Consider the following 27,989-nt stretch of genomic DNA (forward strand, 5'->3'; position numbering starts at 1 on the left):
GATGCACGCAGTCACTGCTAACAATGCGCTGTTCTCATCCAGATACGTAAACACACTGCACTTCTAAATAATTTCCTTGTTAAGGACAACTTGTTTTTTTCCCCCCCGAGTTTTGTTCAGTTATCCAAAAAAAAAAAAAAAAAAAAGAGAAAAAGCAAGGAACACTGAGAAAAAAACCAGTCCATCCCCCCCACCCCCACTCTGCCAATTCATCACTTAAGTATTCTATTTTCCTTTTCTGTCAGGCTACTCAGCGCCAGAAGATGCTTCTGGTTTATTCCCGAAAAAGAGAAATAAAACTACCATATCCCAAAATGTCTAACAGTAAAACATATAGTTTGGAGTCAAAAAAAGCGCACATTTGGTGAAATGGAAGATAGTAAGCTTCTTTGTCAGAAAAGTTACACAGCCAGAAAAATTCAATGAAGAAAATTCTGTTCCGCTTAATATAGCTTATTCTAATTTCTTGCATTTAAAAGTAACAAACAAACATGCACCCTGTGCGCACAAGTGCAAAAAGGAAAATTATGTGTGTTCATGTATTTGCTACTAATTCACATTTCCCTGGTGCAGAAAGTTTATTTCTTGAGGAGCACTTCAGAAATAAAAGGTCCTAGTTGCTACGGTAGCTCAGATTTTTGATTTCCAGTGCCTCCAGATGAATAGTATAACAAAGATTTCTTCATTGTTGAGGACAGTTACTCTAAAGCAGCTCGAACCTATCACACGCAATACAAAACAAGCAATTTCATTCGAGAATGGATTCAAACAAGCTTATCAGGATTGTTATCTATTTATAAATTATATATTTAACATTAAAGTAAGACAGACGTGCCTGGTACGTTACACATGGGGAAACACGATTAGAGATATGCTAAATTACTCAACCTAATCCCAAGCAATAGAATCTTAAGGGCACTGGGAATTTCTAGAAGAATTAAGCATTATATGTTGTAAAAAGCTCAATTAAATACCCTTGGAAACCAAGCAGACATTCATTCCGATCTGCCTGCAATATGTAGTCCTCCCAAGCGCAGAATGTTTGCCTTTCCAGGCATCCCTTTTCTGCTCATTCCTTTAGCCACTGAACCTGTGGAAAGCACACTTTAAAAAAAAGTAAAAATATCTTCTTCAGTGCTTTCATGTCTTGTATTTCATACACTTGGCCATCTTGAATTAATAGGAGTCAATGAAGATACACATTCTTAAAAACGGCTGCAGCTTCATTGGTCTAATCTATGAACTTTAAAGACCTTCGTTTTATGAGCTTTCCTCGGGGTAGGTATTTCAGTGTTCTAAAAACAGGGTTATGGACTGTTAAGTTAAGCACATGTTCTGCATCAACATTTTAGTTTCAGCAGGTTATTTGGTGCCAAGTTTGCCAGTTAGTATCATCAATCCCGAAATATGTGCTTGTTTGTTTTAACAGGTGTTTTGAGAACAGCACAGGACAGGAGAAAAGCACTGTTAACATATTCATTTAGTATCTATCCTTAATTCTGAAAATCCCCTCACCCTTCCCTCAGAAACATGCCAAAATTTCACCTCAGGTGTTTAAGATGTAAAGAGATGGAGCTGAAAAGGAGCGCAAGTGAGTATTTCTGTTATTTCAGCAGCCTGATGATTTGTCCTCCCATTTCTATTATACATTATTTCTCATCTAATAATCACAGACCTGGGTTTACATACGGTATGACCCGTCTACTTACAGAAAACTACCTTTTATTGTGCAACTGACATTAGTGTAGAAGAAAAAAGTAAGACTGAAGCAAGAAACCGATAATGAAAGGGATAACCAGGGACTTTCACTCAAGTCTGTTCTTCTGAAGACCATTTGTTAGCGTTTGCATCGGAGGACGTACAGGGAGAAGAAATGAAAGCAATCTAAAACCAAAATTGTCTTACCCCACATCAGTCATTCCACAGAACCAAAATAATAGTTTGCTCTTAAAAATGAATAGCAACAAAACATAACAATAAGATTTACACACACACATACACGCTGCTGTTACGTTTGTGGGTCAGTTGAGATGGTGCATCACAATTTTCGCAAAATCCACACGCACAGATACACACTTCTTGCAGGTGTTATCTCAGACTTGGTCTGCTGAGAAGCAAAGTGAATCCCCGCAGCGACGTCTGAAGGTTTAAAAGCTCAGGTTTTTGTTTCTAAATGCCTATGAAAACATTGCCTATGCTCAGAGGCCTTTTAAAACAAAACCAAAGCTTTTAAAGCTTCAAAAGCGGTCATGGGAATTTACTTATCAGGAGGGAATCCTAAATGAAGGCCAAGATTCAGTGGAGTCCCCTGGACACGACAAAAGCCATAGCCTGTCTGCGGATCTACTGTTTCTTATAGGGGAAGTGGACTGATTCAAGCAAAGCCTGACAAAGCTTTGTCCATGCCCCACATTTTACAAAATCTACTTTTAAAAGGTTTAATCCTTCACAGTTATGTCCTATTATTCTCTGCCATACTATAAAAAAAACAAAACAAAACAAAAACCAACAAACACCACCCCCAAAAAACCACCAAACCAACCACAAACCAAAAAACACCAAAACCAAACAAAACCAACAAAAAAAACCACCACCAAAACTCCCCTACCTTCATGGATATTTAATGTAACTAAGAGAAAGAACACACACACCCCCCAAAGTCATCAACTTAAAGAAAAAAAAAAAAAGGAGGGGGGAGGGAAAAAAAAAAGCTCAGCTTGGAACTCCTATTGTTATAACCTCAAATACGTACAAGACAGGAAGGAAACCAACTGACAGTTGCTTTTTAATATGAGAGATGATTTACAGAAGGAAATATTCTAATGCTATGTTAAAGGCCTAAACTACTTTGAAAAAAAATTTTTTTTAAACGTCAATGTTTTCTACCTGTAGCAATCTAAAAATAAGCTAAGGAGTTCCTAATAAGTTGTTTAAAAGACTGTTATAAAAAGGCAGCAAGAAAGTAACAATTGAGTAGATCAAGGCTGCTGAATCAGTTATCTAAAGCATACAAAACCCAGTGTAAATGAAGTTTTTCTTCTGAAAGTGTAAGATACAGCTTTTACTCAGTTTTAAGATGAAACATGCAAGTGAAAAAAAAAAAAAAAAAAAAATCTAAGTTTTCACCCAATGTTAACAGCAACATTCCTGCCCACTGTGTAACTGACATTCTCCCTTTTCTTTTGGATGCAACAATCTCATTTCGTTCATACCAGTTACACCCCACTCCCATTAAGTAAGACAGACAACTCAAGAACAGCTAATCAGCATGGAGAAGGCATAAGAGCAGAGGGTGTTACACAGGTTTTTGTCTTCAGAAGCAATATCCTTCTCAAATGATCTGAAATAAAAAGAATCATGCTACAACAAACAGCTGTTTGATGGAAGACTGGAACAGAAGACCAATACATGGATCCTCCACTGGACATCTGGCCTTGCAGGGGTGTATCCTGCTCATTACAACCGCAGTTGGAACTAGGACCCTTACATCCAAGAGTACTGCAGTGGCGAGCAAAGTAGGTCCAAGGGAATTGTTCTAGGGTTTGCCTCAACTGAAGGGTACTCTTCGCATAGTTTACAAATTATGCACTAGACAAGTTCTCAGCCTCTTAAGAACAACTGAACCTTACAAGGAAATTCTCTAAGGAAGCATGTAAAATGTTTATATGTGAATAAACAAGGGGGAAAAAAAAATATAAACACACACCCCGACCAAGAACATAAGCAGCTCCTCTGAGCTCACGTAAGGCAGCCATAGAAAATAACTTGAGAAACAAACTCCCATCTATACTCTCTGATTATATGAAGACAAATTACATAGAGATAACATTTTTTTGCTGCACAGACACACCAAGATTGAATCAATTCTGCTTTCAAATATACAGACTGCGCTCCCATCAACTCCCACTGAAGTCAGAATTTGACCTATTGTGTACTTTACATTCACATCAATGAAGCCAGTAAGAATGCAGAAAATTGCTTTAGAAAGATGTAAAATACTTTACTAGTTCCAAAATAAAAGGACAGTTTTTTTCTTTTAAACAAACCAGATTGATGGCCATTTGGAAGAGCTTAAAGGAGGGTTAATTGGCATACAGTAAACCTGAATTCTGACAGTGTGGACTTCTAGCTAAAATGACATTTTCTTTGGTGGTCCTAGGACTGTAGGATTAGTTTACAAGAAAGCAGAGAGGGTTTTGAAACCAAACCCTGAATGTCACTGATGAATTACCAGATTAGAAAGGCCTGACTATATGAAACATATTCCTGCCCAAATTCAGATTCAGAAGAGAAAAGAAAATGACAAAAAAGGACCAAATCTGTAGTTGAGCCTGAGTTATAAATCAATAGAATGAATGAATGAAAGATCTTAAAAAAAAAAAAAAAAAATCAATAAAGCCCTTCTTTCATAAAACCTTGCTCATAGACAGAACTTTATGCCAAACAACACTCAAAGCTGGGAATATGAACTGCTAATAAGATCTAACTCAGGGAAATAATTAGGATAACCAATTCACAGCTAAGTGAAAGTGCTTCATCTATCATTGCAGCATGCACTACAGAAGATCTTCTAGAAATGGATAAGGCAGGATGAACTTCATTATTCTGAGACAGAAAAAAGAAACAGAAGACGACAGGCCCATACACAGTGTTTAGCTATCAACTATGTCTGACTCTAGTCACTGAAGTAAGTTTGTGAAGTTCAGATATGGTCCCTTCAACACAGCAAAAGAAAACAGTAAAATCTATAAGTAATTAAAATTGAAGAAACATTCAACATTAATAAGATAGTCTTTGTTATGTCTTTTCTAACTGGAAAATTGCATTGTTACTTCTCCCTTGGACTGAAGTACAAGTACTGCAGTCATCTTTCTCTTTTTAAGTGTTTGCACGTGGAAAGGGCAGAAAACCCAAAACTGTAAGTCAGCTGAGATTCTAGCACAGATCAGCCTATCCCCGTTTCCCAAAAATGAAAGACATCTGTATGCATTAAGCTTTTCAGTAGCTTCTAAATCAAAATTTGAGTTTGTAATACTTTAAACTCATGGAATCTACCATTTTGCACAACATGGAGAAAACACTGTTGAAGAAAAATAAGACTATTAAAACAAGGAATTAATTAAGTCTAATGCTACTCATCTGGAAAGATTTGTCTAAATTTACCACACAAAAAAAATTTAAAAATGTCATGGATCAGGAACTTTTGCTTACTCAAAGACACTTTCACATGGTGACAGATATTTTGCACAAAATGAATCTTAAGTGCATGGACTCAGAAGCACATGAAATCTAATCAAAAGTCGAATAAGTTAAAACAAACAAAACCTAGCAGCTTTCTTTTTAAGGAAAATATTTGTAGTTTAGGACTAGAATGAAAGTGTCAATTGAAAACATAATTAGGAAGTTTTTCTTTTAGTAGTTTTTGACAAGGAACTTGTCATATACCTATGTGTTACACAGCTGAAATGCTGACCGAGAACACAGTTCCTAGAAAGACTTTCAGGTGGGTTATTCACATCTGTGTGAACTATCTGCTTCCTTGTACCTGGTATTTCATCATTCAAGCACAAATCCTACAAAAGCTGAGGTGGTCAATATTAACCCTACTGTGGGCCTCTATTTCGATAACAGGACTTGCAATATAGGGAGTTAAGCAATGTATAAATCTTTGCCAGACTGAGGTCCCACTTTGGATGTCGCAGGCACTTCTGAAAATGGAACTTCTATGCTGATGTACATGTTGGATCCTTTCATCCTTTGCCATTTCTTGCCTAAAAATATTTCCCATTTCTACAATGCTAATTATTACATTAAAATCTTTAACAAGTGGCAAATTATAATTTGGGCTTTGGTTTAATAAAATATAAAGAAAAGGCAGTAATAAAGAAATAAAAAGGTGACAGCCTTTTGACTGCAGAGAAGACGTGGGGCTTTAATAATTTTCAAGGCAGCAAACTGACAGCAAAGTTACACTCATTGGGTTTTACGTGTTCTATGGTCTGAGTATTTTTCATTCACAACAGCTTTCTTCACAATCTGATAGCACAGAAATATGAAAAAAAAATCCTGATATAAAAATTATCACCCTCTCTTTTTACTTTTCGCAAGAAATTTCTCGATAAAACATTAGAGGACCAAAACAATGTGTGGGCACAAGGTGGATGCACAACCTACATGGTTGTTTTAAACAACTGAATTATTTACCCAAGTGACTGGAAGTCCATGAACACCAACCAATGTAATCAGGTCAAAATTCCCATTGTCTCAATGAAGCGCTTGCGAGCACTGTTTGAGCACCAGGACCTCAGTGTGTTAGGTACTGTACAAATAAAGCAGAAGGACAATCCCTCTCCCTTTTTTTTACTGGCAGAAGCCCAACATAGCTCCATTGATTTCAGATGTATTAGCAAGGAAGGGCCTGATCCAAAGCTCACTGAAGTCAACCAAAATCTTTCTGTTGATTTAACAGGCTTTGGATTAGTCCCTAAATAAGAACAGATTTTGGCTCAGCTAAAGGATTTCACTTAAGCCCTCTGCTTGTTCAAGCATCTAGTAGGAGCTAAGAGAACACTGTGGTCCTACTGAGTAGGAGGCTGTGTTCGTCCTGAACTATCCCCTTTAACAGATGTATGGGGTCAGGAGTCCCACGAAATAGAGAACCGTCAGTAAGTGGTAAATCTGAGGTGGGAGGAATCAGGAAGGAAGCTCCAAGATGGGAAAAAAAAAAAAAAAAAAAAATATCTCATTTGTGCTGTTTAAGCGATGTTCCATCCTCTTTAGGCAAGAGTGTAAAATTAGACAGGGAGTTCATGTGAATTTCTGAATTTTACGCTTGTAAATAATTTAAAACCTTAGCACCAAGTCCTGCAATAAAATTCTATGCCTGTATTTGTCATATTCACTTCTGCTGAACTCTCTGCGACCAGGGTCTGCCTTAAATCTAGGTATGACCAACTTACAGCTGCATGTGGAGAGGCCCAAGGAAAGTTTAAAACAAATGTAATTGCTTAAACAAGTGTAGCCACAATAAGCTGGTGGGCATAATGCAAGATTGTAAGGGAAAGAGTGCTCTTATTTAAGAATTAAATGCCGGGGTTGTCAAAAAATTTCATGGTACAAATCACATCTTAATAGAGAATTCGCTGAATTCCCCTCTCTCGCTTTCATGGCTGCACCACCAATCCTTGTCAGTTATAGCAAATGCTCTGTTTACACAAGAAAGTAGGAGAGCCCAATCCTAGCCTGTGCATGAGGAATGTATAGTGCCAAGGGTGTACAAAGGTAACCATCCGTAAAATAATTTGAGCTCTTTCCACAAGTTATGCGGCCAGAAGTCTAGGATAGCACTCAGCGCAAGTTCGAGCATCTGGAGTTAGCAATGGACTTCAGACCCAGAGCAGCTGGGAAGTCAGCGGAGCACGGGGAAACCACTTTGTCTTGCTCTTTCCTGTGCTCGCCACCCCAGCTGTAGGTAGGAACAGGGGCACCAGAGCCATCAGGCCAACTCTGCCACCAGATCATTTCCCTGTGTTTGCTCCGTATGCTGGGGTAAAGGTGGCTTCACAAATAACCCAAACACAGCCGAGCTTTGGGGCTGTCACTTATAAGCTACCCATATGTAACGGTAGGAAATGAAGAACCATTTACTTCCTCAAATGCCACACATACCTACCTGCACACGAGGTGAATTACTATATTGAGTGCAATCAAACAGCAGCAGTCAAATTCCTTAAAGGTAATTTTGAGTTTACTGTATAAGTCTATGCTCTCCAACAGATTTGAAAAAGTGTTGGTATTTTAAGAAATGAACCAAACTGAAAGCACAAATTTATTTTTCTCTGAAGCTTACTTTTACATTTAAAAACCACCGGAGGAAGAAAGTGATTCAAAACTTTCATGTGCAAATAAGAAAAGCTGATGTTTACTATTATTTGTCCTCTAAGATGTAAGGCATGATGAAATTTTGTTCAGAAATGTTAGGAAGTATTAGACCTTTATGGCTATCTTTTTGTAGCTCCCATGTGTCTTAATGCAGTAGTTTCTATGGGAATTGTCAAAAAATGAAATTTTTTTAATGTGTTTGTTTTTTAAGATAAGAGAATCATGCTTTGCTTTCATTTGTTTGGATGTGTTTGACCCAGACTTTGCATATCTGAAAGCAGAAGTGCCCCTGTTGTTGCTACCGATTCCACGAAAGAAGGATCAGGATCTTATGCAGATTGTCTCTTCCTCTTCTCTCCTCTGAGGAGGAAGAACTGCTTTTAACTGATTCCTACCCCCTTCCTTTAAACCTTATCTGGGCAGTCCATCACTGACCCAATAAACAAAAGACAGATCTATCAAGAGAACTAAACTACGATCAAAACACCTAGTCAGTGCATTTTAAAGTGTTATTCTAAGTTCTGTAGAAACCCAAGCTACGAAATCTACATTGATATGTTTATTAAGACTGAAAGCGGTAATAAACAACAGTAAAATAGTTACACAAAACATTATAAATTCTCCCCCCCAGCAGAACAGATACGCCGCATTTCATAGTTAACGAAAAACATCTAAATATGAAGCAGACTGTTGCCGATAGTGCTGCCAGTTCTGATGCCCTAAGCTTTCGTTCTTAGCCACCATTGCCTCTGTGCATCATGCTGAAAACTCTTAGGCAGCAGAGCAGGGGGTTTGCTAGATCTTCTCATGCCAGGACGAGAAAAATCAATGCCTGTGTTTAAAAGACAGAACTACTGATGTGCAAGGTCACTACACATCACCACCTGTTCTACGGCTCTAGAGTACTAAGGAAATCCTGGGGGGGGGGGGGGGGGCCAAAAAAAAAAAAAGGGGGGACAGAGAAAAACCCAATGCATTGCAAAATCTTGTTCTAAGCCAATATTACCCTTGGATGCCTAACACCAAAATATGAACATAGAATCAAGTTTTCCTTGGTTTATATTTACTGTGTGTGTTCAGGGGGAGAGAAAAAAAAACAAGACTAAACAAGGAATACACATATATAGTGATACAACAATTTTTTAAACACTGAAAATGTCACTTTAGACTTCTCATCTTTATGCAAATATCACTAAAGAACTGGTGATGTGATCCATGTCATCTTTTATTGCTCACTTCATAAGTTTTATTAATTAAAAACAATACGAAGTTAAAGACCAAGGCTATTTCATTCACCTTTTTTTACCTCTGTTGAAAAAAGAGGAAGTGTTAAAATTAGCAATACAATTTACACATGCAGTATAACCAGTGCTTCTTTTCTGAAATTCAGGGAGGCCAACGCAAGAACGCACTTGAATTTTCTATGTAGCCCTGCGTTCCTGGAATATCAGAGCAGTCCGTTGACAGAGAATGACCATTTCATAACAATCACGCGACATCTAAGTACTCTTGTGCCCATTGTAATGATGGGGAAGAAGACACGTCAGAGGGGCCACATCACTTACACGAGGTCCTATTGGATTCTGTTCTGCAGCTAGTTGCCCCTGGGTAGACAACCATATCCTTACCTCATGGCAACAAACTGAGGAGCTACAGACAGGCCACCGAAATAAGAGATGTCTTCCCAGTGACCATACTTGTTATTTGGACCATGCCTGCAGGTAGCAGGGTAGTTAAGGTGACCGTCACTGTTTCCTGGTATCATCCTATCCTTATGACTACACTGCTTTCTTATAGCTCCCATAGCACTAGCAGGTCTAAGTTTCTACACGTGTTTTCACATGTATATTTTTGTTCTTGTAAACATTTTTAAATATTCATTTGCATCACCTACTGCACACACAAAGGCTTACACAAGCCAATAGAAATCACCAGTTAACATTGTAAGCAATTATTTGAAGATGATATCCTAAATATATAGACATGCATTGATTTTAAAAATCCTCAGCTTATAAAGACTTACATGTAGATGGCTTGATTTTTAGTGAATGAAAAACCTACCTGAGTAATACAATAGTTTAAGTGAAGAAAGAAAGTAGAAAACAGGAGAAATTACTTACTTCAGCCTATAGAAAGCTTCCTGCAACCTCAGCTCCAACTTTAACAGCCTCTAGTATCAATTACTTAAAGGAATCGTACAACAAGCTTGAGAAAGAAGGAAGTATATTTAGACACCAGACCTGGGTTTATTAGCACCCTGAGATCAGTTACTTGAATGAGAAGTAATTTTATAAATTAAAAGCAGTGTTTTACAGCTATTCAAAGCCAGATTGGTTGGAAAATTCAGAACTACAAACAAGTGCGTCAAATCACATTTAGAGCCAACTAAAGACTGCTGTCAAATTTCCCTCACCTGTCCTACTTCCCCAGATATAAAAGCTGCTCAGAAGCTGGAGCAACCACAGAGTGGGCAGCCCTCTTCTTCTCAGGCAAAGTAAAGACAATAAGACAAAAGGCCTACGTATTACAACGTGTAGTGCCATAATGCAGTGTTTGATGCTCTAGAGGGCCTTCAACAAGTACTGTACAGCCAAAAATCAATTGAAAATCAGCATGATAACAGAGCATGAGTTGCCCTGTAATAGCCTTAAGCCCCCCAAGGCTATGTGGGTCCCTTTCATCTGCCAGGCTGCACTGGAGCTCGGGGAGCCTGCCCTCCCCTCCCCGAGCACTCGGGCCATGTCTCTGCCTTTTACCTACTGCCTTCACCTTGCACAGTAAGGAGAGCTGACAGTCTCAGTGGATCTTTTAAGCTTTCAAAACTGGAATTTGATTTTTCTTGGCATAGGTCTGGAGGCTTCAAGTTTTCTTTACCCTTCCCCCCCCCCTCCCACCCCCGCCAATAAATAAATTTCTCCTCTAAGTAAACCTACTGATTTTGGACTGTAAACATCCCCAGCATGAAGAAGATCCCTCCGATGCGATGGCTGAATACACAGAGGTGATTCCTCTGTCGCGTTTGACAAAGTACAACTCAAGAAATAAAAGAGAAAGAAACACTGTTCGATTCCATGCAAATTGTTATGCATGCAACAAAGTGGGCCTACAAATATTTCACTCATATGGTAGGTTTAATTTCAATATTTCTTTAATTACTTTCCAACAATGTCTGGTTTCTGTTGAATTTACGCTAGTACTTGGCATTTGGTGCAACCCCAAAAAGATAAGTACATATGTCCCCTATTCACAGTCTTGGCATTTTTACCTTAACTCAGGCATTGAAGTGATTGGTTTGAAAAATTACCTTGACAATTAACTGGGTTTTCTGGTAAATATATCGTGTTAATCCTTAAATTCTGAATATGACATAAGGTATACAAATGTTCTGTCTGACTCAACGGCAACATATCACGGTTTAAGGAGGACATGTACGCTGATCTCTGTGAGCGAAGAAAGAGCTAATTGGGAGTTAGATTCAGCGTGATTATCAGCTTGTTTATGATAAAGGAGTACTCTTCTGAATAGCACTGTAAATTCATCCCTGATTGTGGTGTTAAACCACAGCTCATTTCCCCCTCTCTTTTTTTTTTTTTTTGTTTGGTTAGAAGGGGCTTTAAACTATTTTCAGCAGATGACAGTGTCATGCTTTGATTTTCCTCCGTCTTAAAAAATAAATCAGCCACATGAGCCTGATGTCAAATTTCACTTTCTAATAGGAGAAAGGCACATTTTAAGTGTTTACTATAAGAACACATTTGGGTAATTTTTCCCCATGTCATTATGAACATTAGACTGACCCAATTAATATGAAATGTTTCTATGCTGCTGGAACAGACCGTGTTACAGAAAGAGCCATTTGCACAACCTGTTCATGATTATGGGCCATAAGGACACAAAGATGGCATAGACATTTGTGGACCATCTGAATTCTTACAGGGGAAGGGGAAAGAGGGGAAAAAAAAAATTATGTTAGCTGACTGTTGTGGGTCATGTTTTTTAATCCAGAGTATTGGACATGTAACACAGCAACAAGAGCTGATCATTTTGTTTAATCACCTTTTGGATCTTTGCCAGATGGTCTCTATTGAGAGCGCTGCAAACAGAGAGAGATGAACTGCGTCTAACATGCCACTAGAGCTTTCCCGTAAATGTCTGAGAACTGAATCCAACAAGAATTTAGTCTCAGAGCAGAAAGGGATACATTTAAAAACTATGTGCATTAACTATACTTTTCCCCATAGAATCCTCACTTGGCATGAATAATTTACCCACTCTTATGCTAATGGGATCATGAAAGTATCCCTGTGTCTTTAGTGCAGCTATTCTCAGCTTTCAGTAATTACCCCACCCAGTGACAATAACATGGCTTCTGCAGCCGAGCGGCCTACTAGTACCTGGCAATTAGAAAGATCATGGCTGACAGAGGAGCGGTCCAGCCATGGACACAGAAGATCCGGCAGCCTGAGGAGTGGTTTGAAAAATTAAAAGCCTTCCACTGTGAACATTTCCTTAGTCGCTTAGGATCAACATGGAGAGCAGCTCCTGCTGGGGCATTTTTTTTTTTTTTTTTTTTTTTTTTTTTTTTTTAAAAGGGTGACATAGAGGATTCTAATGTACTGCCCAGGCACCCTAATATTAAGAAATAGCGGCCTTCCTTGGTCATCAACAGTTAAAAGAAAGTTTATGGGGCTTTTTTAAATTAGTGCCGTCTTGTTAAACAAGAGGGAGAGAATTAAAAAGTCAATTAATGAGTGTCCTTCAGTATCTGACAATTTTACCAGCTACACAAAGGAAAATTCTGTAGTATTTAATTAACAAAAAGTTTTGAAAAACCCATTACAAAGAACCAGGCTTTGACCTCTGTCCATGGCACTCCGTGCTAGGTAGTTCACTATGTAAAAATTATCAGGCTAAAACATCTGGGAAAGAAAGCTATGAAACAGCAGGGAACGTGGCTGGTTTATTGTTTATCTTTTGTTTATGAGGCAGTATTCAAGTTTAATTACTACTCTAAATTAAACTCTAACAGGCATCAGGAGACATCCCTTTACACGACTAAGTTAAAAAAAAAAAAATCCAGAGATTCCAACACTAGATCTTTCAAATAAGTTGGCATGTATAGGAAGAAATTAGTCAGTCTGTAACAACACAGGAAGACATTTAAGCACTTGCTACTGTATGTTTGAATGCGTTGCATTATGAAACCATTAATATTGTAGCAAACATACTAATTATAATTTAGCAAATGGGATGTTATCTAACATTTGGAGGCAAATTGGGTTAGGCTAAGTAGGATCTGAGATGGAAAGAATGGCCTAAGGGGGAATCCTACCTTTTTCATTTTGAAATACAAATACATGTACACATGCACATATATGCATAGATCTATTTAAAAACACCCAGAAACATGAAATCATAGGCAAACCTCCTCACAGTAACAATCTTAAGTAGGTAGAATTGTTTAGTGATTTTCTTTGAACATTCACATACAAAAGGGAGGAAAGAGTTCACTGTGTTTACCGTAACGGTAAGTGACCAGTTTTAGATGAACTTAGCTGTAGGAAAAAATAAAAGTTGAAAGCAACTAGCAAAAGATTATTCCAGATGGCATCTGTCATATTGTATTTAGGGTTATTTTAAAGAGATTACTGCCACTATGAAAACATTCCATTGACAGAGTTTTCCTAGGCTGCATTTGAAACCCCAGCACAACATACTTCAAATATGGAAGTAAATGTTTTCTAACGCATATATAGATTTTTATCTATATCTAAGTGTAAAACCTGTGTGGATTAAAAGCCAAGAGTGAGGTGAGAATCTTAAATACATGTATAATGTTTTAAATACACCCCACCCCCATTCTAAGCTTTGATTTAATAAAAGGTGAGGAATCTGCAGTTGCCACCAGCCTGATTATTAGAAAACTGTGTAGTGAGTCTTTGCTTCACTATGAAATTTTAATGCTGCTTATTGAAAAGTGGGTAGGGACATAAATGTTCCCCGACTCCAGCAATCAAACAAGAACTGCAAAAAGATGTATTTGTTCACGCAATAGATGGAAAGAAAAGAAAGGATGGGAGGATACTAAAATGTGACTATATTTAGCTAAGCTGGTTCTGGCATCATTATGGTTAATGTGCATGTGGTGTGCAGTGTGAGCTCAGCAGTTACTGGGCCAACTGTCTCAGTATTTCTGGGAATTCTGCCTATTCACAGTGCAGGGATTGTTCAATTGCTGCAAAATGTACAAAATGAATTTTACAAAAATGAATTGTAAGGAAGGCCCCATTACAACGATTTTACAGCAAAGATGTCAACATCAATTTTTCTTTCATGCATAGCTAATGATTAAAACAGCATATTCCATTTGCCTAAGACAATTTATTTCATATTGGCACATCAAAATATTGAAATACAAAGTTATCTTTACTCTACCCTTATTATTCATTGCTGCTGAACCCACACCATTGTTCAAACCATGAAAAAATAAAGCAAACTTGGCAAGAAATACTTAAAACAAAGGCTCATCAATATTCTCCAATTTGTCAACATCTCAATTACAGCAATGGAAAAAATGTAAATTTCATGTGCTTTGAACACTAAGGGGTCTATTCTTCTGTCAGTGCACATGCGTAACTCCCATCACCATTAATGGGAATTACTCATACATATCAACACAAGGACGGGCCCCTCAAACTTGAAAGGGAAAGATGAATTAATAAGGGCTACTCTCTTCCTGTATCTTCCTCAGCTGAAAAAAGTCATTGTTCTTTAAGAGTTTTTCATACTTCATACAGTTCACCTTTATGAGAGCTGCGCCTCCTGAAATAATGCATCTCCAGTGAAGCATTATTTATTAGCAAGTTTGATTTTTCACAGTCTGGATGTTTGAGCCTTTCTATTAGGAATTTCCTTTCTTACAAAAGACAGCTCTCTTCCAATAAAACCATACCCTATAGCTTTATAGGTAAAAATACAAAGGAATATAAATATGTTCTGAATCCTTGTGATGAATATGCGTACTAGCCTCAGCAGGCTTACCTATACATATACAGCACAAGGAAGAAGTTGTTTTAGCATTAGTTTTTGCATATTGAAATTCCAAGGACTTCGCATGCATGTGTTGGGGTTGGTTTTGTTGGGTTTTTTTAATTATTATTAACAACAACATATCCCTCTCCTTTTTCTGCCTATTGGAGTTTGGTTCAAAGCTTCACATAGTTTCAGTAGAGATTCGATACTAGGACAGGCCTTTGGGCACTATCAGCTTGTTTTGTAAACAAATTTAATTTGTGTGCCATCAGGATTACAAGATGATATACAATGAATAAGAAATAGACTGCCTAATTTTTCCAATAGGCGTCAACCCAGAGACATAAGATGGGATGAACACATAATTTCAGTTAATACCTTAGTTGACTTTGCCCCGAACCAGATGATAAGTCTTTGCCACAGAAAGATATTGTGGACAAATTTGTGGGACAAACATCAAGCTGTCACAAAAGCGTTTCAAAACTACTTTAAGATGTTGCCCTAGAGAATAGCCTCAGATATTATTTATAAAGGGGCAGATCATCTTCATTCAGCACAAGTAGTTCCATCAAAAAAACACCAAACCAAAAAAACCACACACCGATGAACTACTCACATGGGTAAGGCAAAGTGGATGTGATGCCCATTTATTATTTTTACTGCCGTATAACCTAGAAGAAGTTTTTTGTCTCTGGCTTCTCATTTATAGTCAAATTTATCACCCCAGGCCTAATCCTAAAGAGACGCTAAACTTCCTGAAAGGTCCTGAGGAAACACAGCCTCCATCTGACTGGGCTGGATCAGACCCTTTAAATGACTGAACTAAGCATAAGACAAATCAGGTATACAATCCTGGTATCATAAAATATGAAACTGAAACTATTCCCTGGTGCTTTCCTGTAGACCACATGTTTTTAAACCTTAAAAAGATTTATTTCCCACTTTTCATGCATAATCTGCCATATTCATTATTTGAAATATCCCATAAAGAGATTAAATAGGAATTAAAGTCTGGGACCGTCATATCCATCACTATGGTACAAACGGATGCTGAATTCTAGAAGTCATTTAGCCTTGCACGTAAAGGCAGTGGCCGTTTTCACTTTGTTTCACAAAGAATAAGGAAAACACAATACCCCAGAAGATTTTCAGATGTGTTTTTCACCCTCCAAAGAAAAGGGTGGATGATAAAGCTGCACACACCTTTTAATCTTCCGCTTAGGGTTTTTACACATATATTCCCTGGCAAAAACCCCAGGGTCTTCCCTCTCCCCTCCCCTTCTCTCAGCCCCTTTCCTGCCATCTCCCTTGCTATAACTCAGCTAACCCAACAGAACCAGTCAGTTTTAAATTTCAGTTGGGACCCCGGTGACCTGTTAATGAATCTACAGAGAGGAGAAAAACTCACAGTGTTGAGTTATGCCTGGTGTTGCTAGCTGACTTGGAGTCAGAAATGCTTGAAGCGTTAACGTAATTGCAAGAATGTGAAAAATGAAGCGTTGGGCTCCTGAGCAAAGCGAAAGGTCAAAGCAAGCCCTACACAAAACAAGTCTCTGGAAGATGGCCTCATTAGACCATTAAATCAGCTTCTCCTTTTTCTCCTTTGTAAGATGTTTAGAGTGTTTTATTTTTTATTATTGTATATGCTTAACTCTTTCTCTTTCCAGGGCAGGCGGAAAGTTGATCAGACTTACTACATAATTACTAATCTCTAAAATAGTATTACACAGAATTGATCTGCGTTTGTGGATCTGAACTGGGGTAAAGTCAATAAGTGCTTGGTAGATTACAGGTCACTAGTACTTCGGTTTGCTAGGTGATCAATACGTTGTATAGCTTAGTTTTCTGTAGAACAAGTGAGGTGACATGTTAAGAACAACATAGACACTCACCACTAATAAAATTAGGATAATCTTTCAACATTTACTGCCTGAAGGCCCTTTCCTTAACTCTTTCAATGCCAGCGTGTTTCTAATAATACCAAACACTGACTGGATTAACCCTTTAGATGCCAAAGGGCAGTCATGCACCGTCAGAGGGAGACCATCCTCCGTAAACAGGCGAAATACCTACAGCTTTTTTGTTTGGTTCTAATGTTAAGAATTATGGATGGATTCTTCTGTGTAATAAATAGATCTACCTCACACAGAGAAAGTCTGCAAAAATAGTGCCATCATTTACCTAACTCCTTTCCATCTCCCCCTCCCAACACCCCGCCCGAAAAAAAAACTAAAAAAAAAAATAAAAAAGAAATCACAAGCTGCATATCATAGACTTAAGACAAAAGCAGAGACCCCTGGAAAAAGTGCTCCCAAGAGCCAGAAGAGACTGACTCTTGTTTGAATCAATCTCTGCTGCCACCAGGCATCAGTGGGGAGACCATAGGTTGCTAATGTAACCCAAGACTCTCTAATGAGCTCCCATTCCCAAGAAATCCTTTGGGGCAAGTGGAATACCTGAAACAGCATTTGCGGAAGGTCTTGACAAAAGTGCACGGAAACCAAGTGGACCCAAATAAGTAGCTGCGCCAGAATAGCTCAAGAGGGTATCTACCCATCTTGGCATTGCCTGGGACAGACTCATTGCCAGTTTATGAGTTATAAAGTAAACCCCACCCCCCTCAAGGACGCGTAAGGAAAATTCAATACAGGCCTCCCTCTCTTTAGTCTTTCCCAGGGTTGAGAGGGGGAGAGCAATCCAAAGCTGTCTCCAATGGGAATTTTGCTGGTGCTGTAGGATCATACATCTTTCAGCTGCCAGCAGCTGAGTGGAATGCTGATTTGCCACTGGACGACTGCTTCCCTTTAAAAGGCCCAACTGAGCACAAAGGCAAGTGTACTAGCAATGTTTTACCCTGCTACACTGGGCAACACTAGTGACTGATTTGGCCCTTCAGCGGTTTTTCCCCTTCTGCAGAAATGAGCGTAATAGGTTTGTTTAAATCATATGTATTACCAGAAACCTCAGCCTCCAGTGGGAAGCTGCTGTAGTTATCATCAACCACTTTTTCTTCAGCTTAGCCATATTTCTCAAGCACCCCGAGCTACATGACAAAGGATCGGAGATTGCATAGTGAAATGCAAGATCCCTGGATGTCGATACAAAGGATTTCTTTACACCAAGCACGGCTCAAAGAAACTCTTCTGATTTCTAAGGAGTTGCTGGGGCAGAGTGGAGATACAGGGGTGAGGAAGTTTCTTACCTAGGGGTGGAATGAACACGCTGTGGCAGATGATTCAGAGGAATCATTTTTAAGTATGCAAATGATCATCTGCTACACCAAGCATCGTAGCCACAATATACAATGCAAACATTTGATCAACAGTAAAGTCTATGGCCAGCTAATAGACATAACACCAATTTGCTGCTTAGCAGTCAAGCTCCCTTTTTCATTAACTGCAGAAGCTGTAATAGTTCACGCTGGGCCTCGTACAGCTCCAATCCAACCACACAGGAAGAAAATCCCGCGTGACTCATGTTGGCGTTGGATCACACCCTGTGCCATGGCTGCTTTCTATCAGCAGCAAGATTACAAATGTATAAACAATTCATACAAATAGGAGACAAACCCAAACCGCTCCACCAGAAGCAAACTTCGCAAGTTCCTAGCATTGCAACGCGTACGGCACCAGATCGTGAGACAGACGAGGGGATCTAGCTCTGTGCCAAGCAGTGGGCCACGTGAGAGACGTGAAATCACATATCTGCTCCGCCGCCTAAGCGTGGCAAATATGGTGGGAAGCATCCCGCAGGGCGAGGCTAGTCACGGCAGCTCTAGCCCTGAAGGCTGCTCCCCTCTCCAGTTTTGGCATCCCGCACAGCTAGTTGGGTGGCCAACCTGTCAGGTGGCTCTGGTGAGTATGGGTAACCTCCACACAGGGGAAACACAGTGGCAAAACGCCGTGGATGCACGAGATGGAGGGAGTATATCATAAAACCTCATAAAGGTAATATATCACTTGCTAGCTGAGGCTTACCATGCTTACAAAGAAAAACAAGACGGGAGCCCACCTTAAACTTTGGTCTTAAAAAAAAGTCAATTCTGAATCAAGATCCAAGAGGTACAATAGACCATCTTTACCCAACTGTTAGCACTGGAGGCTTGACTCTCATACCTTCTGGAGTCACTTATACTGCTAATGAGCAAGTGTAAAACACTATCATATCAGAATGACAGCCTTTGACACTCGCTCAGCATGGATGCAGATGACCACACACAAGGTGCAATGCAGTAGGAAATAAAACAAAAACCCCCTGAAATAATAATCAAACCTCCTGAACCCTGGAGAAGGCTTCACTGTATAGATCCAGCAGAGGTTTTACAGTTCAGGTACATCTCTATTTACCATTCTGAATTCAGATTTTCAGAAACAAGTCTGTACAAGCAAACATTGCAAGAAACATTTTTCCGTCCAATTCAGGTTTTGCTCCTACTTTATATAATTTAGCAGCTTCATAACTTCATATAAGAGTCCCTTTCCCAGCTAAAACTACAGGTTAAATCCTCCATCTATAACCCAGCTCAAACAACTGCATCACAGCTGGAGAGTATGTCTGTCATTATATTTACTTACACCACACAAAAATAAACTGTAGATAACCAAATTTGTAAAGGAATTGGCAGAACTAATCAATTGTTATTACAAAGCTTGTTTGAAGATTAGATATTTCGCTTTGAAATAATAATAAAATGCAGCTAAGTGGGTTAGGAAAAGGAAATACCGTCTCCCTGAGTTACAGCTGATTATACTGCAAGTCTGCCACTCCATGTTTACTCTAAGGCAGATGTACTGATATAATAAAAAAAGCTGGAGTTATTTTAGTCATGCCTACTTTGCGGAGGGAAAAAGTTTGACCTTTTACCTTGCTCGCTGCTGTTGTCTCCGCTCTGGGAAGCGTGGCCCCCACTGGAGGGCCCCGGTGTGCCTGCCGAGTGCGTTGAGGTTGCATCATCGTGGTCTCTCCAAGATGAAGGATTCTGGTGTCAGAGTGCCAAGGAATTTTTTCCACAGTTCCCATTCCAATAGCAAATGAAGAACAGAAAGAAAACCGGGAGAAGAGGGGAGGAGGGGAGGGAAAAGTATACACATTAGCATTTGTGAAATGTGCCAAACACCGATACTGTTTGCACAGTGTAATAATTCTTCAGAAAAGACAAGCAGAGGAGGTACAAAGATTTACTTGGTAAAATAAAGGGCAGATTTTTTTTTATTATTTTTTTTTAACTTTTCAAAGGGTTGTCTGGATTTAATTGTTTGACTAGTACTGCAGGGGAGAATAGTAGGGGAGGAAAAAAAAAAGTTTCTAAATGAGCAGGGGGAGAGCATCAACCTGCAGCTTATGATATGACATGTTCCCATTAGGATCAGGACAGTTGGTATGCAGACTATCTCCCCACACTTTATTTTCCAGACTGACTAGAGGTGGGAGGGGAGAGGAAGAGGAAGGAAACTGTAGAGGAGAGGAGAACGTGCATGGAAGAGGAGCATGTCCTCACACCCTACCCTCTCTCTCACCCATGTGAACACTAGAAAAAACTTCAAGCAAACGCAAAGTTGTGAGGGAAAAAGCAAGCTTTCTCTGAAAGATGTTATATACCAGGAAAGATGCTTCCTCACCCCCTACCACCACCTTGGTGTGACACATTTCAAAAGACTTTCTAGATGTATCACTCTAGCAGTTTGCTTACAAGCATTGTCAAGAATAACCACCAGGTGATTATATAAAATAACACGTATAGTGATTTTTATGTAATTCTTTCTACATTACTATGCATAAAACACGACAAAAGGGAACGCAGAAGACAGACAGACGAAGTTTGCAAAACTTGGCTAAGTAAGACCTCAACTACTGTACTTTAGTCACATAATTCACGCAAGCTTTCTAATTTATTTAGTATTGGCTTTCCCGGCGTGAGGAGCTGCTGTTTGAAAGGGTAAGTGAGGAAAACTTAATGTTACAGTTTAGTGCTACTTTGTTGAGTGTATTCTCCTCCTATCCTCCTCCCCTTTCCTGATCATTCCCAATACCCTGCTGTTGCTTAAAGGAAAACAGGAATTCTACTGTACAGGAAGAGCTTTATCAGCACCACATGAAGGCAGGCAAGAGATGGAATTTCCTCTGGCAGAAAAGGAGAGCAAGAACACATGAAACAGATCAGACTAGGGGCTGGACCTGCATTACTTGTCACCTGTATGTGACAACTTAAATCAAGCGCATTATAACAATTCAGCAACAAAACAAACAAAAAATCCCCCATTAAAAAAAAAAAATATATATATATTGCTTCTTAGGTTTGGTAGTGTTTTAAATCTGCATTATGAAATAACACCAGACTACTAAAGCACGAGGAGATCCTGAAAGCAGCAAGCGACAAGTGTGGAGAAATGCTTTGAGCAGGGCTGATTCTGACCTCATCTACCCCGACGTGTAGTAGGAATAAGTTCAACAAAATCAACTGATTTACCCATTGTAAAATTCAGTGTAAGTGTGATTGGAATCAGGTCCCAAAATACATATATTGAAACATCTCAAAGTAATCTCCTAGCACTGATTAGTACCACATGCTCTATAGCAACACAAAATAGAACTGCCAAATAACGGTTTGCTACAATACCCAGTAACATAAATCTAACGGGCCTGACCCAGATCGCAGCAGAGACGAAGGGAAGAGCCCATGACTTCAAAAGGTTCCCGCTAAAGCTCTAGGTGACCAAAGGGTAAGAAGGATCCAAATCCCCTTCACCTTACACAGACACACACGTGCACCCACGTAAGCGGTTCCATGGCAGGAAGGTATGAGTAAAATCAGAAGACAGGACAGGATCTGAAATTCGCCTAACCTGTCAGCGCAACAGACAACACAACAGCACTTACAGCACGAAACCACCACCCCCTCCAAAACCTAGAAGACTGATCTACTTTTCCTCACACAGAACCACAGCAGGAAAAAAAAAAAAACAAACCCAACCACCAAACAATAATATTTTATATTCATTGAGGTTGTTGTACTAATTAGGCCTCAGAAATCACTATTAATATTGTAACCCCCTCCCCAATTTCATTTAAAAAAAAATTAAACAAATATTTACCATCAATTTACAAAGTCAGGTGAAAAGAAACACAATAAGGAAGATGAGAAGCCTTGAAAGTTCAAGCAGCCCAGATGTTATTAAAAAAAAAAACCCCAAAAGTTGAAAATAAGGTTAGTAAAGAGTTCAGATGGAAATAAACTGCAAAAACTGAGCAAGTTTCTTTACAGCCTGGATTAAAACACAGTTGTGCCTATGAGCTGCTCTTTTTATCTCTGCGTTAGGAAGCCACTCAAATAGCTTCAAGCTGAAGGCAAACAGCAGACAGGAGCTCTTCAGCCCTCTGCAGCCTCTTAGCGTCAGCTGTTTGCCGGATGGTAATCAGATAAAGAGCTAGAAGAAATACATGAAAAAGAAAAGAAACAATAGCATAGCATGAGTTTAGCCCTCCAACAACATCAGGCTGGAACCTTCTTTTAGAAAATGTAATAATTGCAACATGTTCACCTAGGCGAAACTTTTCAGGGAACACAGCGAGTTATGTTAATTTTATGCACTGCAGGCTCTCTTAAGCTGGCTGCCGTTGGAGCTCCTTATCACACATATGAAAATTACAATAATTAACTGGTAACACCTCAGCTATGTTTTAAGGCAAATGTCATCCAAAACCTATCATACAGTATTTCAAAAGCTAGACCGGCCTTTCTGTTTCAAAACCGTAATGATTTGGAAAGGATCGCTGAATAAGACTTCCTCCAGCTGAAAACACTTGCTGTCTCTACCAGGCTGAGTTGTTCTTGACCTCAGGTTGTAGATCCCGCCTTAGAAAGACAGACTGTATTGATTGGGAATTCAATGTATTTCTTGTGACACAGTTTTCTTGAGGAAGCGATTTGGCAGAATTTTGTTGAAGGACAGAAATAATAAGATGGGATATTTACAAGATGTGACAGTAGAATGTTGGAGGAATTTGAAAGGGAGGGAAATAGCTAGCCTTTAATATTATAAAAAACGACAAATAACTCTAGGGGTGGAGTTTACCACCCCAAAAGGCAACATTCTTTTGCTTTGGACTAAGATCGTTGTACGTGTCAGTGAACTTATCTTTTTCTCCCCTAGACTGTTCCCAACTTTGCATCCCTCAAGAAAAACTTCTTGGCCAAATGCCTAATCGTAAGTGATTATTTCATGTATGTCTTCACAAAAAAATGGGACCAAATGACACATCTAAAGTGTACTTGACTGGAAAGACTTTAGCAGCATAGTTTAGATACCTGAAGAGATCCTGATCTAAAGCCCGCTGACATTAATTGCAATTTTTCTATTAATTTCAATGGAATTTGTATTAAGCTATCACACTGTAAAAAAACCCAACCAACCAAACAAACATCTTCAGATAAATTACACAAACTGCTAGCGTGGCTTCTCGTATCTTCCCGCAAGTTTAGTAATACACTTTGCAGAAAGACGTTGAAGAGCAGAGATGGTGTCAGCCAAAATGCAGTTGCCTGCTTTATGTACGTGTGTATACTGTAAAATTTTCACACACGTATGACCTGAACTAGTGCCAGATACCGGAGAAGGTAAACAGCACACATGTACCTATTCCCAGTAGTTTTAATAATTGGGAGTCAAATATGGTGCTCCTCTTGCTCTTACCTAATTGTGTTAAAGAGCAGTGTTACCAGGCGAAAAGCAGTGAATACTGAGTAGAGCACAATAGAAGGAGATGGAAAATAGATACAAGAAGCTAGGTCTCCAGGGGCAGTATTTTCTATTTGCTGGGCTACAGACTCACAGCTGATAATGCAAGTTGTAATTAATATAAAAGCAGGAGACAATATGGGGAAAGCTTGTACTAGCAGGGCCACAGGAGATCACTCCGCTGCTATCCACTGTTTCTCATTTACACACACAGCCTTCCCTAGAAAACACAATTTTGCCAGTGTTTTTTCCCTTGAAAGTTAAAAAAAAATTGATTTAGCACCACATTGAATTTTGCTAAATCTAGAAAAGAGCAACAGAAAGGACAAGAGTCTCCTGGTATACAAAGCAAATCTGATGCGTTACTCTTTTGTCGATGCTGCAAATCTGGTGGAAACTGTAAGAGTTTTTAACGGCTACAGGATTTCTTGAACAGAGATGTTCTAACAGAGAAATTCGCTATAGGATAACCTTCCATTAAATTGCAATTCTTATTTTGTATGCCCAGAATTTCCACTGGGCAAAGTTTGGCTCATTTTTTGTGAGTGTCTGTAGTCCCGCTAGGGCTGATTCTGATCTTACACTGCTTTTTATGGTGATATTAAAGACTCAATTAACCATAAGGAATTTCCTTCTTATTTATAACTGGGAAGTAAAATCAATCAGGCCAGCTGATACCCATGTGAGTAAGCTGAGCAGGATTTGGCTCACAGACGTTAACTGAAGTTTTAAGTATACAACTGTGACAGGATCAGGCCCTCGCATTTTATCAGATGAAATGGACAAAACCACTGATCTTCCAGGGACAAACAGAACACAACGTACTTTCACAAAGAAACTGCAACAGCTACAGAGCTTGTTTTCTGTGAAGATGGTTGGGCTCAAAGGTCTGGTGGTTGCTCCGGTAAATTAATTTTGCAAACACAAAACTGAACTACTGATACAGATGGCATTCTGTACACACACACACACCCCCCAAATACAAGCCAAATCCTGCTCACCTTGTTGCTACAAAGAACACCTGTAAACACAGTGGAACGACTGATGTGATTGATACCACAAAAATCTGTCTCTAGGTACCACCATATATCAAAAGATGATATACTGTGCCAGACATACAAACCTATATGCATACACGCACGTGTGTCTGTGTGTGTACATCTCTGTGCATCTCTGTCTGTCTATGTTTTGCATGTATAAAGTACGGGGCGGTATCTTAGACACTGTTGTTGAATGCAGTAATAATAAACTGACTATGTAAAGAAACTTTCAATAAGTAAACGAGCCATGAAAAACTCTAATTTGACATGATATGTGCATTTTCTAAAAAGACTACTCTTGATATTACTAAGGTTTATTTTCTTACAGATGCATATTTAATATGATAACTCTTTTGCATCAGAATTGCACAACTGAAACAAAACACAAAGCATTGTGATGTATCAGGTATTTGTGTATGTATGTATATATATATATTTATGTGTACAGGTTTTAATTCTTGTCCCTTGATTTTGTGTTTGAGGAAAGTGTCAGGAGGAATTTTTGATACTCCTAGAACGTGGCAACGTTCTGAAAAGCTGCGTGCTTTGTATTTTCCAATTAAGATTGAAATCAGACATGTAATCCACCTGTCAGCAAGGAATTGCGACTTGAAAAATCAGAGGTTTGTTGTTTTTTTTAATCATCCTTCTACGTCATTCTGTGTGGCTACACTTCGTCTAGACTGGTAGACAACTCAAACCAAAGAGGGAACACCGGCATCAAATAGACAGTGAAATACATCATCGGTTCAGTTTGAGAGAACTCAGTGTAAAATTGAAACGCTCAAATTTGAGCTGTAGAATACCTTTGCAGAGTGCCTTGGCCCATCAAAAAGAGGAAATACACAACGTTCTCTACAGTCTCGGAAAGTTCCCGATGCTCCTTGCCCGTTCAGAAAGCACAGGGCCTACCATACCATCCTAAGTCTTAAGCTGCACGCTAAGAAATTTGTTTATTAAAGAGAATGTTTCCCTCATTATTGTTGCAGTTAGCTACTTATTTTCCCTTCTGACACTCTACAAACAGAAAGGGCACCTTTGGGGTCTGATCCCGAGTTTCTGGAATACTCAAAACTCCCACTAAAGTCCACCAAAGTAAGTCATACCTGGAGACAGCAGCATTGGGCCCCCAATTACTTCCTAATTGCTCAGTGAAATCTTACCTAAAGGTTTAATTATATATTTGGAACAGATATGTATATTACCCTGGTTTTATTTTTTTCTCATCTGCAAGATGTCAGGAATTTGCACAGACCATTCTTTGAGGAGAAATATTAGAGAAATATAAAATGTCTGAACGTCCAAAAGTACAAAATAAAAGTATCTCCTCATTTGAGAGCTGAAAGGTTTAATATTGAGACTAATATTTCTCTTCTACAGCTAAGGCATCGGATTTCTAATCTGTCAACAGCCCTTTTATAAAAAAGAGATGTATGTATATTTCTATCCATTTTTAATTATATTTTATGAATGATGATCTGTGTATTATTACCTCTCAGCTGCAAATTGACTAGAACATATAAACAAATATCAAAAAGACTGAGGCCCTGATTCTGCTCCCACGAAAGCCAGCGGAAGGAGAGCCATAAATTTCTACGGGAGAATTACTCGGCTTCAAAGTAGGTTTGTGCTAAAGGAAGAATTGTGTGGCACCAGGTGAAGCCAGGTACAAACTAAATCTAATTAAAGTACAAAATGTTATCATATGCTCAAAAAAGTTAAAAAATCTCTGAATTTTGCAAGCATTAGGTTTTTCAGATTTGAATAGCTTGAAAAAAAAAAAAAAGATTTGTTGGCAATCTGAACAGATATTTTAGGCTGAACACAGAATGCAGGATAGGGCCCAGAATGTTTATATTGAACAATAATAAATTGTCTGTGCTGGGAAACTCAACTTGAACTGCAGCTGGAAAGGTTTCTTTCCTCTTTTCTTTTCTGTTCTCCCCCCGCCTGCCTCCAACTGATCTGGTTCAGCCAGGGCATAGCTGTAATTACCTTCTTCCCATCTACAGCTAATACCTCAGAGCAATAAAAAAATATGAGGGTGTTAAAAATTCAAACACTAATTATGGGCTGTTATATTTACTAAACACAGCAGAGTAATAACAAAAGTTTCAGCTTGTTGTGGCCAGCGCTGCACTATTTGATCTACCAAGTCCCTGGACCCTTTACACTTACTGTATTACATAACAGTTAATAGCGCACTAAAATAAAATTCGATAAACACATTTATTACCAAACACGTATAGCACAACCGCTTACAGCTGTCTCCTTTTCCCAGCACAGGTATATCTCTGAAGAGTTCATTCCTTTGTTGATTTTGGTTTGGGTTTCCAATTAAGTTACATAAATAGTGGAGCAGTAGATTTTGAAAAGGGAAGCATGCGCTGTTTGAGTACCCCGTTTAAAGTCTTATGGTAAATATTGGCTAATCCCACAGTTCTTTCTGCTACTTTCCCTTATGCTTGTTTTCAGGTCTAGCAAAGGAATAAAACTGAGAGCTGCCTTAGTTCCTAGTTCAGCCCTGCCACTGTCACCGCTACCACCCCTCGCGTTCACGTTGAACACACAGAGTGTAACTTTATACCGCTTAATAAGAATAGAGGTGTACGGATTTTTGGGGTGTCAAACAGCTGTCACAAACTGTCACCTCCACAAGGGAAACCTTGGCACACAACAAATTAAACTACACTCCTTTTTGGCTATCATTATTCACAGCCAATCAGTTGAAATGCTCCTAGTATTTCATGTGCAAATAAAACCATGAGGGGAAGACCCGCGGATCAGAATAGTGGGCCAATACATAAAACAGAGGGAACAACATGCTGTCTCTGTCCTTCTGAAGTGGCTCATCATCACCCCTGCACCAACTTTCACCAAATGAGATCTAGCCCGAGGCTATATATTAAATATGCATATCAAAGCAAATGAAAAAATAAACCTGGAGAGTCAAATTGGACAAATTTGCATGCTTGAACTACTACATTTTCAGGTAGATGCTTGCAAATGATAGCTCATTTTTTGATAGTCTTGCGTGTTTATATTAGACATTTTTTTAAAGCTTTTCCTTCTTTATGAATAAAAGTGTGTTTCTTCCTGCTGGAACCTTGTACAGTGTAAATATAAATGTGTACACACACGGTAGTTTGACTAAGCCATAAAAGAGTGTTAAAGTTTTGTTGGGAAAACAAGCTAATACACAGGGAAAAAAAAAATCCAATAAGGAGACACATTTCCCAAAACGCATGAATAAAATGTAACTATGTGATACAACTCTTCATTTCCCAGTTGGTGTTCTGGT

General features: G+C 38.9%; 1 protein-coding gene across 13 annotated transcripts in view; it reads right to left on the reverse strand.

Annotated features, from left to right (window-relative positions):
- The window catches only part of MEIS2 (Meis homeobox 2), a 175,296-nt gene that overhangs the window by 137,971 nt on the left and 9,336 nt on the right, over nucleotides 1-27,989 (reverse strand). For all 13 annotated transcript variants that reach the window (XM_054198631.1, XM_054198629.1, XM_054198628.1 and 10 more), the window contains one exon: nucleotides 19,777-19,891. In XM_054198631.1, coding sequence (XP_054054606.1) covers nucleotides 19,777-19,891 — 115 coding nt within the window. The remainder of the gene's footprint in view (nucleotides 1-19,776; nucleotides 19,892-27,989) is intronic.

Source organism: Rissa tridactyla, chromosome 4, assembly GCF_028500815.1.
Source record: "Rissa tridactyla isolate bRisTri1 chromosome 4, bRisTri1.patW.cur.20221130, whole genome shotgun sequence".
Lineage (NCBI taxonomy): Eukaryota > Metazoa > Chordata > Aves > Charadriiformes > Laridae > Rissa > Rissa tridactyla.